The sequence below is a fragment of the Aricia agestis genome, chromosome 7, assembly GCF_905147365.1.
Source record: "Aricia agestis chromosome 7, ilAriAges1.1, whole genome shotgun sequence".
NCBI classification, from domain to species: Eukaryota; Metazoa; Arthropoda; class Insecta; order Lepidoptera; family Lycaenidae; genus Aricia; species Aricia agestis.
In genome coordinates this window covers 17,884,607-17,899,130 of record NC_056412.1, presented here as the reverse complement: position 1 = coordinate 17,899,130, position 14,524 = coordinate 17,884,607, and the positions used below count along the sequence as shown (strand labels likewise).

The 14,524-nt window shown below is 37.2% G+C and overlaps 1 protein-coding gene across 4 annotated transcripts; it reads left to right on the top strand.

Moving 5' to 3' along the window:
• The first annotated feature begins 11,090 nt into the window (after positions 1–11,090).
• Positions 11,091–14,265, top strand: LOC121728904. Of its 4 annotated transcripts, none has more exons than XM_042117227.1 (4): positions 11,091–11,461; positions 11,892–12,171; positions 12,264–13,419; positions 13,472–13,521. In XM_042117227.1, exons 1-4 carry the CDS (start codon positions 11,279–11,281, stop codon positions 13,488–13,490), a joined length of 1,638 nt encoding a protein of 545 aa, XP_041973161.1. In that variant the 5' UTR covers positions 11,091–11,278; the 3' UTR covers positions 13,491–13,521. The 4 variants fall into 4 exon arrangements, with proteins under 4 accessions (XP_041973161.1, XP_041973163.1, XP_041973160.1 ...); XM_042117229.1 differs by lacking the exon at positions 13,472–13,521 and having other exon boundaries at positions 12,264–12,735; positions 12,891–12,946; XM_042117226.1 differs by having other exon boundaries at positions 12,264–14,265.
• The last annotated feature ends 259 nt before the right edge of the window (positions 14,266–14,524 follow it).

Below are 14,524 nucleotides of genomic sequence, written 5' to 3'. Positions count from 1 at the left end.
AGCTATTATATAACTATTTAGTTATTAGCCCCCTTACAATGATTTACATGTTCTAAGTTAGCGCTTGGCCTTAATTATTACTTGTATACTACAATATATTAATAAGATATCATTAGGTATGTACAAACCAATTAAATTAGTAAATATAAAAAAAAGTAGTTAAAAAAATATGTAGAGCAAAATGCTCTACATATTTCTTTGCGACAAAAGTATAATAATTCATGTATGTACTTATCAATATATATCAATATTCAGTGGTGGTATAATATTATGTAGATCATTTCTTACTAGAAACGAACCTGTATTTAAAAAGCAATCTTATCGAATACCATTACCCTATCATTGTCTGGTTACCGTTTGTCGAAATAGTCTACAATTTTCCGCCATTGCTTTTACTGTTATTACAAGACTTGTCTGCCGCCTAGCTACAGTTAGAGACAGAACTACAAAAGTGCTCTAGTTTGGAGCATTTTTGTGTAGAGTGGCCTAATTTTTGCGGTGAATATAATATTATATTAAACTAGACGTTCCGCGCGGCTTCGCCCGCGTAAATTAGATATTTCACAGACAAATTTGTCCACAAAAAATAGCCTGTGATCCTTCACGTGGTCTACTTCTTATCTGTGCCAAATAACAGAAAAATTGCTCCAGTAGTTCGTGAGATAAGCGCTTTCAATAAATTTCCCCTGTTTTTTCAACATTTTCCTCTATTTCTTCACTCCTATTAGTCTTAGTGTGATAAATTATAGCCTTCCTCGATAAATGGGCTATCTAACACTGGAAGAATTTTTCAAATCGGACCAATAGTTCCTGAGATTAGCGCGTTCAAACAAACAAACAAACAAACAAACTCTTCCGCTTTATATTATTATTATTAGTTTAGATTAGTATAGATAAGTATATAAGTATAGATAATTATGTCAAGTTAAAATAATCATAATATTATTATTTATTATGTTAATATAAATGATAAAAACTTTACAAAAAAATTGGTTGCCATTTTTGACTCTCAAAGTTTGAAAAGAAACAGGTATATTCATGAAGAAAATTGTTGTAATTTGGAATATTCATTCGAAGAGTGATCTTCAATTTTTGAATACAATTAAGTTGTAACTATAACACGGTCACATTAACTAGAGACGCGGTTTGATGACGTCATTATGGAGTGAGCATGTTATTGCATTCCAGCGATGCGTCAAATTAATGTGACCGTGTTGTAAGTAGATGGATTTGATGTGATTGAATGAATTTTTGACTCCGTAGTACGTAATACGTATAGCCATGAATTTAAGATTTTTTACAGACAACAACGTTAGATTTTGATTATTATCTATATCAGCATAGAATATAAAACGCATCGTAGCATGTCGTGACCTACAATTCTGCGCGTAAAATGAAAAGTTAAGAAAATGTAATATGAGGCAACGTATTACATAAAGACAGATCGTGAGATCGCAGCGTATCGCACGGTAGCGTATAATATGGTAATCTAATTTAATAGGACTCATTAAGGTCAAAAGCGCAAATAAGGCAGGCAAATGTGATAATATTAGCAGATTTAGGTAGTAACAGTTGCAGATTCTAGGCATTTTTGTAGGACAGCCCTATATTTTTTTAATTCTTACTTTGGGAATATTAGTCTATTGAAATGTTACTTGAGCTTTTCATTTATTAGTGGACGCAATTTTATTTTTAGGACATGTGGAGCGGGTCAAAAGAAGCTTACGTTACCTCTTTTCAAGATAGCGGCCGGGGGACAAGAGTGACGACCCCACAAACTTGAGGTTAAGCTTCTATTGACAGAGGGTCAATAGAAGCTTAACCCACATGTCCTAAAAATAAAATTTTGTCCTCTAATAAATGAGTCTTAGTGGTCTTAATAATATGGTACCGTTTCTATGCTATAGGGTCCCGTTTTCACCCTTGGAGTACGGAACCCTAAAAATGCATCGTCGCAATGTAAACTGACCTTATCAGACGCGGAAGCTTCATCAGGTTTTGTGTACGGCCGCGACCTACACTACTTACTCCATATTGAATGAGTATTATGTTCCTAACTAAACCAGTAACATGGTGGCATGTAACTTCCAAACATCTTTTATTTTTTATACAATTAGGAGGGAAACAAGCAAACGGGTCGCCTAATGGAAAGCAACTACCGTCGCAACGACAATGGCAACATCAGAAGAGTTGCAGGTGTATCACTTATCAGACACTGCAATGAATAACTGGACGTGATTTTAGAAGACGAGATCCCGGGGAATTCTAAACCTTGCAAGTACCACTTAATAACAAAGCTTGGTGGCTGAGGTTTTTAGTTTTTTGTTAATTTAAAACTATATAACTATATCTACTTAATCAAAATAACGGGGCACAGAATTTCATACGAATTTTGATACATAATATTGGACCTCATAAGTTTTGACCGATTGGCCGTTGGGCCTGACGGTAAAACTATTTTGCTAGACTGATTGCTGTAATTATTGTCTACGGATATTAACAATGATTGCAAAGTAAGATTTATGATTTTTTAATAGAAAAAGTTTGTTGCATCGAATACGATTCCGAAAATACTGACCCGATTTTAATGAAATTTTACACAGAGAAATTTACATTTAATATTAACATATATTTTATGCAAAAGATCCCAATTTTAAATAAACAAAACTGTGCACTTAAAATTCTTAAAATGTTTACTCTATCTTATCAGAAATCGGAATCCTTAAAACGCATTGTTTTAAAACACAATCATTACAGCCATTGAGGTTACAGCCTAACAATGAAGAATGCATAAAACCTCAAACGCATACCTATTTTTTTTTAGTTTTTGACAGAACAAAATATATTTTTTGCACTTCACACTTTCGCGCTCGACAGTACGCGTGCTGCGCCTCGTACGCCCGCGACGTTACTGAATGTTTACACGACTGTACACTGTACAGTGTACCTACTAAACTAACGGAGCTTTTGGGATATTATAATATATTGCAAACCAATGTTACGCCTATGTTGATCATGTCTATCGGCCGCAGAGTCATTTAATTATTACTTAACCTTAATTTAATGATGAATTTGACATATTAAAGTGCTTAATGCCAAATTGTATTTAAATAGTTAAGCCAACATATTATTTTAATCTGACTGAGTACGGTCGTATGCTTGCAAAGATAATGGATGCAAATATTAACATGAATTCAATAGGCGAACCTTATGTGTATCATCGGATGAGCATTGCTTGGCCGGGCTATGTCAAAATAATGATAATAAATAATTTGGTCGGGTTATATGAAACCCGATCAAATCAAATACATCCTCGTCTGCCTTTTATATCTCTACACTTTTCTAAGCTACTGTCTTCATAGAGCAGTGTTTTTCAACCTTTTTCATGATTTCAGGGGGGGGGTCCACTGGAATAGAAAAATATTTCGCGACCTTTGCTTTATCATCTATGTATGCTTTTTTGATAAATTCTCCTGCTATTTCTGATCTTAACTATTTATTTCCCGAAATGGTTCTCTCGACCTCTGGCGACCCCCTTTATTTTACATGGGGAAATTCTTTGCGCATCCCCGGCGGATTGAGGACATCGGCCGGGTATGTAGTATGTGGTACTCTCCGAGGAACTATCCACTAAAATCCCATAGTGCTCCACTCCCCGCTTAGGCAAAGTCACGGGCACGATTAACCTACCGCAACTCTACCAGCGGTTGTCCGCGTCTCGCAGACTCATCAAAGCATGTAGACTTTTCTAGGTCGTCCCGCGGGGTGGCCTAGAAAAGCCCACACGTGGGCCTCGATGTGCAGGAGCACCATGTACAGTACGGCTCTCTCTGGAACTCGGTGCAAAGGGCGGCGGTGTCCCAACACTGCTACCCCGAGTATTCCGGCTAAGGCAGGGCGGTGCGACCACTCCGTGGTGCGCGTCTTCTCCTCGGCCGTCTCAAGGCGTCGAGCGCCTCCTGTTCTCTTCTGCGCTTGGCCTCCTCTTTTGCAGTGATGACTTTCTGGGCAAAGTCATTCGCCTGCCACGCAATCCCACTGCTCAGCATTGTCCGGATTATTGCTGGCAGGGAGAGGTCCCATCCAATAGCAGCCGTAAGGGCCGCTCGTTGCTCCGTCCAGGATGGACACGTCGACAATGTGTGCTCGGCCGTGTCTGTCTCGTCGATGCAATGGTGACATCTCGTGTCACTCTCTCTCTCCTCGCGATCTGGCACAGGTACCGACCGAAGCAGCCGTGCCCGGTCAGCATCTGTGTCAGATGGAAGGAGAGCGCTCCGTATCTCTGTTTCACCCACTCTTTGAATAGTGGTCGGATTGCCTCTATCAGGGCGACGCTTACTAGCGGTTCCTGCAAACGCTCCGCCCAAAAGTCTAACGACCTCTCGCTTGCCCCTACAAATCTCTGGCGACCCCCTGCAAATGCTGATTGCTGGCCCTGGAGGGTCGCGACCCACAAGTTGAAAAACACTGTCATAGAGCATCAGAGTAAATGACAATAATGTATGTGCTAGTGCAGCAAACCTAATATGAACACGCTTTGATGTAGAGCAAACGAGCAAACAGACTGCCTCATAATAAGCGAACTTTGTATCAAAATCTATATTATGATGCGGTTTTCTTATATGAAGACTAGAACAGAAAAATGACTCAAACCAAGTATAAACTATCAAATATCAACCCAAAAAATACACGAGTGTTTATTGACTCAAATCACCCTCTAACCAACTAAGTTGGAGGTTGTTTAAACAAAAACGTGTGATGTGGACAAAAATGTGAGTTTTCTTTCGTATTTGTTTAGGCTCTTAGTAGAACTTATGAGTTTATTTACCCGTCTGCAAATATAGTCAGTTGTTTTATTTTACTTACTTAGGGTCAGGTCACGTTGCAACGTTGTTGCGTTTTAAATTCAGTCATTTATATTTGGAACAGATGAATGAATGCGCTTCAGAATATAATATACAACTTTCCTACTTGGTAAAACAGTTTTCATACATAATGTGCTAAGGCATTTAATGATGAACTTAAATTAAGGCCAATGACAGATAAATTGTAATTAATATTTGAATCTGAGTGCGGAAGTTAGAAACTGATTTTGTATTACTACCATTCGAATTTATTATAACCCAGGATTAACTTTAACCCAGATCCATTAACCCCAAAATTGTTACAGCACGTCCCTACACAAAGCACATCCCTAACAAGATCACGGAAGTGGACGATTTGAAACCAAAACCGTTACCTTCCGACAAGCAGTTGCTTACTTTGAGTCTTCATTAACAACCGTTATTGAAAAAAGTAATCACAATACGTGGTGATGCGAACGCTATTATCACTTTTGAAGTGTAGTGATGGGATATAATTATCGATGATATCTATACTAATATTATAATTCTGCAGAGTTTGTTTGTTTGAACGCGCTAATCTCAGGAACTACTGGTCCGATTTGAAAAATTCTTTTACTGTTGGATAGCCCATTGATTGAGGAAGGCTATAGGCTACATTTTATCACGCTAAGACTAATAGGAGCGAAGAAATAGAGGAAAATGTGGAAAAAACGGGGGAAATTGTATGAAAGGGCTTATTTGAACGCGCTAATCTCAGGAACTACTGGTCCGATTTGAAAAATTCTTTCAGTGTTAGATAGCCCATTTATCGAAAAAGACTATAGGCCATATTTTATCTCGCTAAGACTAATAGGAGCTAAGAAATGTGGAAAAAACGTGGGAAATTATATAAAAGGGCTTATTTAAACGCGCTAATCTCAGGAACTACTGGTCCGATTTGAAAAATTCTTTCAGTGTTAGATAGCCCATTTATCAAGGAAAGCTATAGGCTATATTTTATCACGCTAAAACTAATAGGAGCAAAGAAATAGAGGAAAATGTGGAAAAAAACGGAGGAAAATTATTTGAAATTGCTTATTATCTTAAGAACTACTGGAGCAATTTTTATGTTATTTGGCAAACATGAAGAATAGACCACGTGAAGGAACAAAGGCTATTTTTTGCGGAAAAATATACGGTTGCGTGAAATTCCTAAATTACGCAAGCAAAGCCGCGCGGAACATCTATATTTATATAATAAAATCGTAGGAAAGTCAATTCTGTACATTGAATATTTTTGTACAATAAATAATACTTGGGATGTGATCTACTATGCTAACGCGGAAGAAGTCGCGGGCAATTGCTAGTAATATTATATACTTAGTCGATACTCGATTTTTATCGATAAAATATTGATAGATTATGTCTATAACAGCTTCGGTCGCGTAGAATTCGCAGTAGCCTTAAATACCTTAAAACCTGCGTGAGAAAAACAGTTTTTCCCTGGTACTAAAGGTATCTTATCTTCATAGCTTGGCACAGTGGTTTAAACCTGAAAGATGTGACAGACAGAGAAATCGTACCACCCAGTAATATTAAGAATAGTTTAACAAAAATGTTATTTGTAAATACCGCAAGAATGTACAATTAAGTCTATATGTATTTTACAAGATATTAAATGATACGAATTTCATTCAAACTTCTATGATATTCATCTGTCTACTACAATCTTGCAATAAGAATAACTTGTTTTCTAATTGGAACAAAGCTGCAAATAATTTTGCAATTAAACTTTTTAGATAATTTCTAGATTTTCTAGATCACTAGTCGTGGTATTACATAAACCGATTTTACTGAATAAAACTTTTTAATTCAAATAAAAAGTTTGATTGATTTGATTTTAAAATGCCCCTTGTTAGTATCAGTGCCCTCTTGTATTATATAACACCATCAGGTGATTTTTAGTTGAGTTAAATATAATTAATTGGGTAAATGACCCGTAATTACTTCAAAAATTTAAAGAAAAACATTTTAAAATCACCATAATTTAAGTGCAGTTTAATAACTTTAACTAGCTCTCTCGCACCACTTTTAAGATAATCCTCGTTTAAATATTATTTTTTTGTGATAATGTACCTCGTTGCTTGTGTTCATGTAAGAAAAGGCATGAATTACTAACAAATGGTTTACCTGAACTCAGAATTGCGTAATTATCCCCATAAAGCGATATCGATATGACGTGTCATCACTAGTGTTTCAATGGCGAGTAAGTACCGTTAAATAGGTTGATCGACCGAACCCCATCGATAACAAAAACTATATCCGCGGTCACGCACTATTACGTACACTCGAGCGCACAAGTGCAGTGTGCATAGACAATTACGGTTTTTTTTTTTAAGTACAATTTTAGCGGCTTTGTGCAATTTTTGGAATGGATAAAACAAAGAGTATTTAAACTACGTAAGGATAAAATGTTAAACTCACGTCAGGGAACGTGACCTGATCGAAGGAAAGCCGCAGGCAAAGCAAACTGGCGCAGCACAGAAGAAATATTATTATTATCTCTCTTTTTTTATGACGCGGCTAGAATGTATGCCTGTTCAGCTGTTTCGTTGTCACTTCTCCCGACACTCTTGGAGTGTACCGCTGTTTATTTCAAATATTGGCCGCAACATCGCTGAAATTCATTTATCATGTGACCACCGTATACATTTTGTTTACCACTTGCAAAAAAGGAGCTTACAAAAATATTTGAAGAACCGTGCCTGCCGGTTTTTTAGTTCAAAGAAACCATTACACGTAATGAGATACTTCAAAACGACAATAATCAGGTATGCCCATTGCTCATTCTTCCTGGTTCGTTATCCGGTATCCCTATAAGTCCTGACTTGAGAGGAATGTGATTTTAAATTTTTTCTCCCATTCCGATCTTGTTACTTTTAAAGGTCAATGTATACGCCTTTACAATAAAATCCCAGAAAACGTTCGAAAGATTTTGAACGTTTTCTGGAATTAATATATTTAAAAAAGGAGTCAAAGAACGCTTGTGTGCCAAAGCCTATAAGGTCAATGATTTCATAAACGATGGCACATCTTGGGAGTAGGATGGCTGCTTGCAAGGCTACGTTATTATATGACTTACAATTATGTATCATGTAATTGTATGTTGACATTGTATAATTTTAAGTTACAGCATTGTAAACTTTTTTTAAAGATAAATTTTGGTAAAAAAGTGGGCCCCGTGCGAGTTTCTTACGCCGGTTCTTCTCGCCGGGTTAGTTCCCGAACCGGTGGTAGGCATCATGTAGACTGCAGCGACAGCTGTCGTAGACAGGCAGTCGCACGGTGGATGTTGCTGTGAAGCAAATGCCGCTAACTGGGCCGCTGCAGTTTCGCCCCTGGCGGGTCCGGCGGCCCAGTAACAAGCGGAGGAGGAGGCACCGGTGGGTTTTAGTGGGTAAACCCGGGTGCTCTTCCTTACCGCAGCACCTGGGGAGTCCCACATATCCCGGCGGCCTTTCCCCGGGCTGTCGGGAATGCATAACGCATTTCCCACTGTCAAAAAAAAAAAAGGCATCATGTAGACCAGGGTTTCTCAAAGTGGGGTACGCGGCAGGGGGTTCGCGACAAGGGGGGGGGGGGGGGGGGGGGATTCAATATAAGTCAGGGGTTCGCTCTCACCTGGAAATTTAACAGGGGTTCGCGTGTCAGGCAGTGACAGACTTGATTTCTGCAGTTATCCCGAAGATAATAAGATAAAAAAAGGAGACGAGAGTTACGGTAGTGTCATCCCTTTTTTCTTAGATTGATTTGAAAGGGATGACACTACGATGTTGCCTCTTTTTAATTTCATGACTTTTTTGACAGACTGTAACTTAACTATTTTTGACTAAATTAGATAGTAGTTTTAATATTCAATTCTGACCACACTGACTATGTGCGATTCCTTCGACGATCGCTTCACTTGAAGTGGGGGTTAAAAATGTGTATCTAATATCTACAGGTTGTAACAAAAATAAGTGATAATACTTTAGGGTGTGTACGTGTTCCTTGTAGAGAGTTCACTATGAAAGTAGCAGCGCTGACAGACCAAAATTTTTTTTCACTTTTGTATGGGGAAACTCGTGACGCTCGGGCCCTTGCCCATACAAAAGTGAAAAATTTCAGCGCTGCTACTTTCACAGTGAACTCTCTACAAGGAACACGTACACACCATAAAGTATTATCACTTATTTTTGTTACACCCTGTATAAATACCCCAAGAGCGCAGTATGGTCTGGATTTTGACAGAGGAACAATAATTATTATAAGAGGAATTTATGCCCCAATGTGTACAATTTATACTTTTTATAGTATTGTATAATATTGGTATTATAATGTGCAGTTTCTTATCACGCTGGGCGTTCTTACCTCGGGGCTCTATTAAAGGGAAATGCACATACCGAAAGTCTGGCTGCCCCTGTCAAGCAAAAGGTCATAAAGTGGCATTTTATTTGAATTTTTGGTGGTGAGGTCTCGGTGTCGGTGGCGGTGGACATATTATAGCCAAAGGCCCTCGCAAAGACCTACCGCCCGGGGCCTCGCAATGGGTAAGGCCGCCACTGCATCATGCATGTACTATTAAGGAGTGAGCACACTGAAACGGGCCGTGCCGGGGCTCATCGCAAAAATCCGCCTCCATACAATTTGTATGAAAGCGGATGCGCGTATCGCACACTGTGTCGGGGCTCAGCGGATTTCCGCTTCCATACAAATTGTATGGAGGCGGATTTTTGCGATGAGCCCCGGCACGCTGAGCCCCGGCACGGCCCGTCTCAGTGTGCTCACTCCTTTAGTGGTAAGTTATACGTAAACATGCAATAAGATAAATTTAATATTCTACCTGTATCAGCAGTTTTTGGCAAACATACACGTTGTCCGAGCTGAATCGTAATAAAGTTATGTAAGTGTGGAAACATCATATAACACGGATTACCCAATACCCACCAAAACAACTTGCTGTGCGTTTAAAACGTTAGACGTTTCTTGATTTACTTTTTTTTTATCTCCTAAATCCTGATAATAATAGTGCAGCTTGAATTTCGGGCTTATAATAATAAATACCGGCCTTGGTGGCCTACCTTGGTGGCCTACCTTGGTGTCGAGCAGCCCCGGATTGATACATAGGCCGTTATAGGCCACGGTCTAGGGGCGGCAGCGTCCATAGAGGCCCTATAGAATATATACTCGGGGCGCGGCGGTGGAAATAAATTGGCTTACTTTTATTTTAAAAAAAAAATCGGCACTGGTGTCGAGGGCTGCAACCAAAATTTATGTAAGGGTTAAAAAAATTGAAGGAAAAAAGTTCAACATTTTTCACGACTTTCACTGCGATTTAGCACTAATTTTAACCCCCGACAAAAAAGAGGGGTGTTGTCTGTCTGTTTGTCTGTCTGTGTGTGTATCTGTCCGTGGCATCGTAGCATCCAAACGGGTGGACCGATTTTGATCTAGTTTTTTTTTGTTTGAAAGCTGACATGATCGAGAGTGTTCTTAGCTGTAGTTCATCATCATCAACCTTTTCAGTGCTGGAAAATCACGGTTTATCTGATTCGTGAAAGACCGTTAGCAACTTGCTGTCATTTAATGAGTTATTTTGCATTCTGGTTCGTGATATTTATGAATAACATACACATTAAAGTTGACCTGGTACTGCAGCATCACCTGGTAAACAATAGGATACCCAACTCCTCACCAACTTAGAGCAGAGGTTTCGTGTTTGGGCTCATTTTAATTGCGACAATCAGTAAGACGTAGATGAACAGTAAATATTTGCATGCTACTGCTGCAGTATCACCTGGATTCTATAGCAGCCGAGCTCCGTATGAACCCAAAGTGGAGGTTTCATGTTTGGGCTCATATTATGGACGGGCTCATCCAAGAGGACAATTTATAGACGGTATTCTTTGCATAGAATTCTGCACTATAACCAACAAAAGTTTAAAAAGCATGAAATAAAATTAAATTACGAAATTAAAAAAAACCCCGTCAAAAACTTTAAAAATTAATAAAATAATATTTACTGACTTTAAGTTGAAATAATTCATAAGTGTAAAGTAATATTTTAGTCCATAATTGTTGTCAAGGTGTATCGGGACTCGGGGGACCGCTAATGTACTTACATGTTTGATTTCACATAACATTGTAATAGGGTATTTGACAATTTTTGAAAAATATTCTTAAACTATTCTTTGTTATGAAATAAACATATTGTATTAATATTTCCGGGAAATATTTTGTATTAGCAAAGAAAATGAATATTAAAGTTTAAATTCTCCAAGTCGCGCGAAAAACGCTATTTAGAAAATGGCGACGATCACATGACGTCGATGACGTCACTGGCAAGTAAACAAAGTTACAATCAAAAGAGCTAAGCTGTTTTTCCGTGGTTTTTCTTTAATTAATCCGTGATAATGGTGTATAAATGGTGTGCAGTGCCAGAATGTAAAAATACGTCTTTAAAAACTCCAGAAAAAATATTCGTTTCTGTTCCAACTAATCCCAAAAGACGAAAAATGTGGTTACAATTAGCTCGAAGAGACCCAAAGAGCGTTTTATCGCATTCAAACATTTTTATGTGTGAAGATCACTTTGATGTAAGTAAGTGTTTAAATTAAGTTAATAAGACACTAGACAGAAGTTATCTAGAATTTCATACCAGATTATCATAATAATAACCTGTACTTAATGTAGGTATTATGTTTTGAAAATATTGTCACATATTGTTGACTGTTGATAGTAATATTATTGTCTTTTGTGTCAAACACAACATTGATAAATAGGTACCGTACGGTACGGTACATATAACATTGGCAAATGTTTGTAAATTAGATATAAGTAGGTCATAGTTGGGTCTTAGAGAAATATAAACATACCATGTCATAGGTACTGAATCCTAAATACAATAACTACTAATACAATAAATAGAGGTATCGGTTGGCCTAAAGGAAACGGGGCACTATGGGAAAAAGATCATCAATCAAAACAAAAAAACCTTTAATATTATTATGTATTATTTTATTACAGATAGAAAAAGATACAACAAACTACTTGAAATACAAAATGGGCTTCAGTCAGAAGATATTTTTGACAGATAAGGCTGTACCGACAAAATTTCATTGTCAAGAGGATCGCAAGAGACGACTGTCCCCTCAAGCTGGACCTTCTCGAGATACGTCCCTTAAAAGGCAAAGAAAAAGTCTTGTTGCGGAATGTTTGGAAAGTCAAAGCACTACTGAAACGGATGTTGAAAGTATGAATCAACAACATGACAGTATTATAGTACAAGATACTGTTATGCTGGAAGGTACATGCCATTTATGTATTTATTATGACATAATACTGAAACTTAAAAATTTGTTGTATGAAATAATCAATATTGTGCGTTTGTCTTTTCAGAAATACCAAAAACTCTAGACAAAGAAACTTCTACTGAAACTGTAGTAACTGTTGAAAAATCTGTTCAAGTAACAACGAAAGTGACTAAACATTTTAGGAGCAAAGCTGTGCAAGTACGATCACAAAATAAAAGTATTTCTACCTCACCGTCCAAAGTGTGTACAACATCCAGTTTCACTTCACCCTTGAAAATTGAACCATGTCGTCTTCATCCATCACACTCAGGAGCTGTTAACGCAGTGAAGAAAAAGATTATCCTTGAAGATGAAAGATCAGACAGTGAAATATCTTGTTTGGAAAGTGGCCATTTGTCTCCTTTTGTACTTACATCTACATCATCATCATCAAAAGTGACTGACTCTGAGAGTTTTGCCACCGAGACTGAAGATATGGAAAAAATGCAGTGCCTTAAAAATACTATGCGTTTGATTGAAAACAAACCTACAATGTATATTGGTATTTCCAAAGACTGTTATTTTTTGATTCAGTTAATTCATAAGCACACTAATATAAAAATTGAACATATTTTACTTTGTTTAAAGAAAATTAGACTAAATAGCACATTTTCAGAATTAGAAGATAATTTTGGAATATCTCTATCATATGCAAGTAAAATATTTTTGTCTAATATCCCAATATTAAGTAGTGTATTAAACAAATTTATTGTTGCTTTAGACAAAAAAAACATAAAAAAGAATCTCCCAATTGCATTCAGGCACAATTATTACAATGTCAGTTGTATCATTGATTGTCTGGAAATCGATATACAGAAACCCTCCAAGGCTTTATATCAGGCATTAACATGGTCAGACTACAAAAAAGGGAATACTGTGAAGTATTTAATTTCATGTACACCTAATGGTTTAGTCAATTATGTATCACAAGGGTTCGGTGGCAGAACCAGTGATGTCACCATAGTAGAAAACTGTAGCTTTATAAATGGGTTAGAGCCAGGAACTTACATCTTGGCTGACAGAGGCTTTAAGCACCTTGAACCTTTACTTCATGCAAAAGGAATGAAATTATTAAGACCACCTAGTGTAAGTGCTGGTGCAAAATTGACTAAATCTGAAGTTCGACAAACTAAAATCATTGCAAGCTTACGAATTCATATTGAAAGAGTCATAAGACGATTAAGGGAATTTCACATGTTAAAGCAACATTCAGTTATAAATACAAATATGCGTCGTTTCCTTGACCATATTATTATTATTGCTTGTGCACTAATTAATTTGCAGGATTCTCTAATTAAATAATGTGGCTAGCTAGTTAAGGAATCAAAATGAAATAATATATTTTTACCTTTATAAAATGTTTTTTATTGCTCACTCACATATATTTGTATTACATAGTAATATGGGGTATATATTGTGTTTCCAAAATGAATCTAATTTATTTATTAAGTTATTTACATAATCATCATCATAGTATTCTAAAATGATGTCAACTTTTTGTGTCTGCTCGAAGTTACTGTCCGCTACACAAAAATAACATTTTTGCAGACCAGTTGCATACATTTGCAGTTGCACCTGCGCTCTACATTTTTCAGAAAGGATGCCATTTTTTATATAATTTCCTTTAGATTTGGTCTTAGTAGGACACTTTATTTCTATAACAGCATCGTTCATTACACCGTCAGGAGATGCAGCAATCACAGGATTGTCTTTACAGATATAAAGCCCGCAGGAAGTTATTTTTTTTTTCAATTTCTTGCTTACAGTCTTACGGACAGAAAGTTCTAATTTTCTACCTCTTTTCATGGCCACTGTATCAGGAATTTTCGCACCCATTATAGTGGCCACTAATGTTCCATCAGGTGTGTGGCAGACACTAGCTTCATGGGCCTTTGAAGCAGTTATGCGGCCATACCGCATCTCATACCATAAGCTACTTTTATTCTGCTGCCTTGTTGCTTCTTCTACACTTTTGATAATGTCACTTGTGAATGTACTTTTCATTATGCCTAAGAGCATGTCTATATCATTTTTAGTTTCTTGAGGTAGATTTATCATAAAGCTATGTAATGAGTATTTCATAATGTCACTATGCACAAAATCATCTTGAAATTTTAGCAATTCACACTTGTTAATTTTTCTCTTTTTGGCTTCTGAAATAAAATCTTCGTATAGTGCTGATGTGCTAGGTCTGTGTGGAACAGGGGTCTTGGTCATTTGTTCTATAGTGATGAACTTTAAAGTGGTTCCTACTCTAGACAGAACAGGCTTCTTCCAGTAACACTCGACCGATGTACATGCTGGCTC

Bases quoted from the DNA above. Each gene is read 5' to 3' on its own strand.
- LOC121728904 (XM_042117226.1), top strand. From the start codon at position 11,279: ATGGTGTATAAATGGTGTGCAGTGCCAGAATGTAAAAATACGTCTTTA. The intron at 11,462-11,891 runs GTAAGTAAGTGT...ATTTTATTACAG, and splicing joins TGTGTGAAGATCACTTTGAT to ATAGAAAAAGATACAACAAA. The intron at 12,172-12,263 runs GTACATGCCATT...TTGTCTTTTCAG, and splicing joins AGATACTGTTATGCTGGAAG to AAATACCAAAAACTCTAGAC.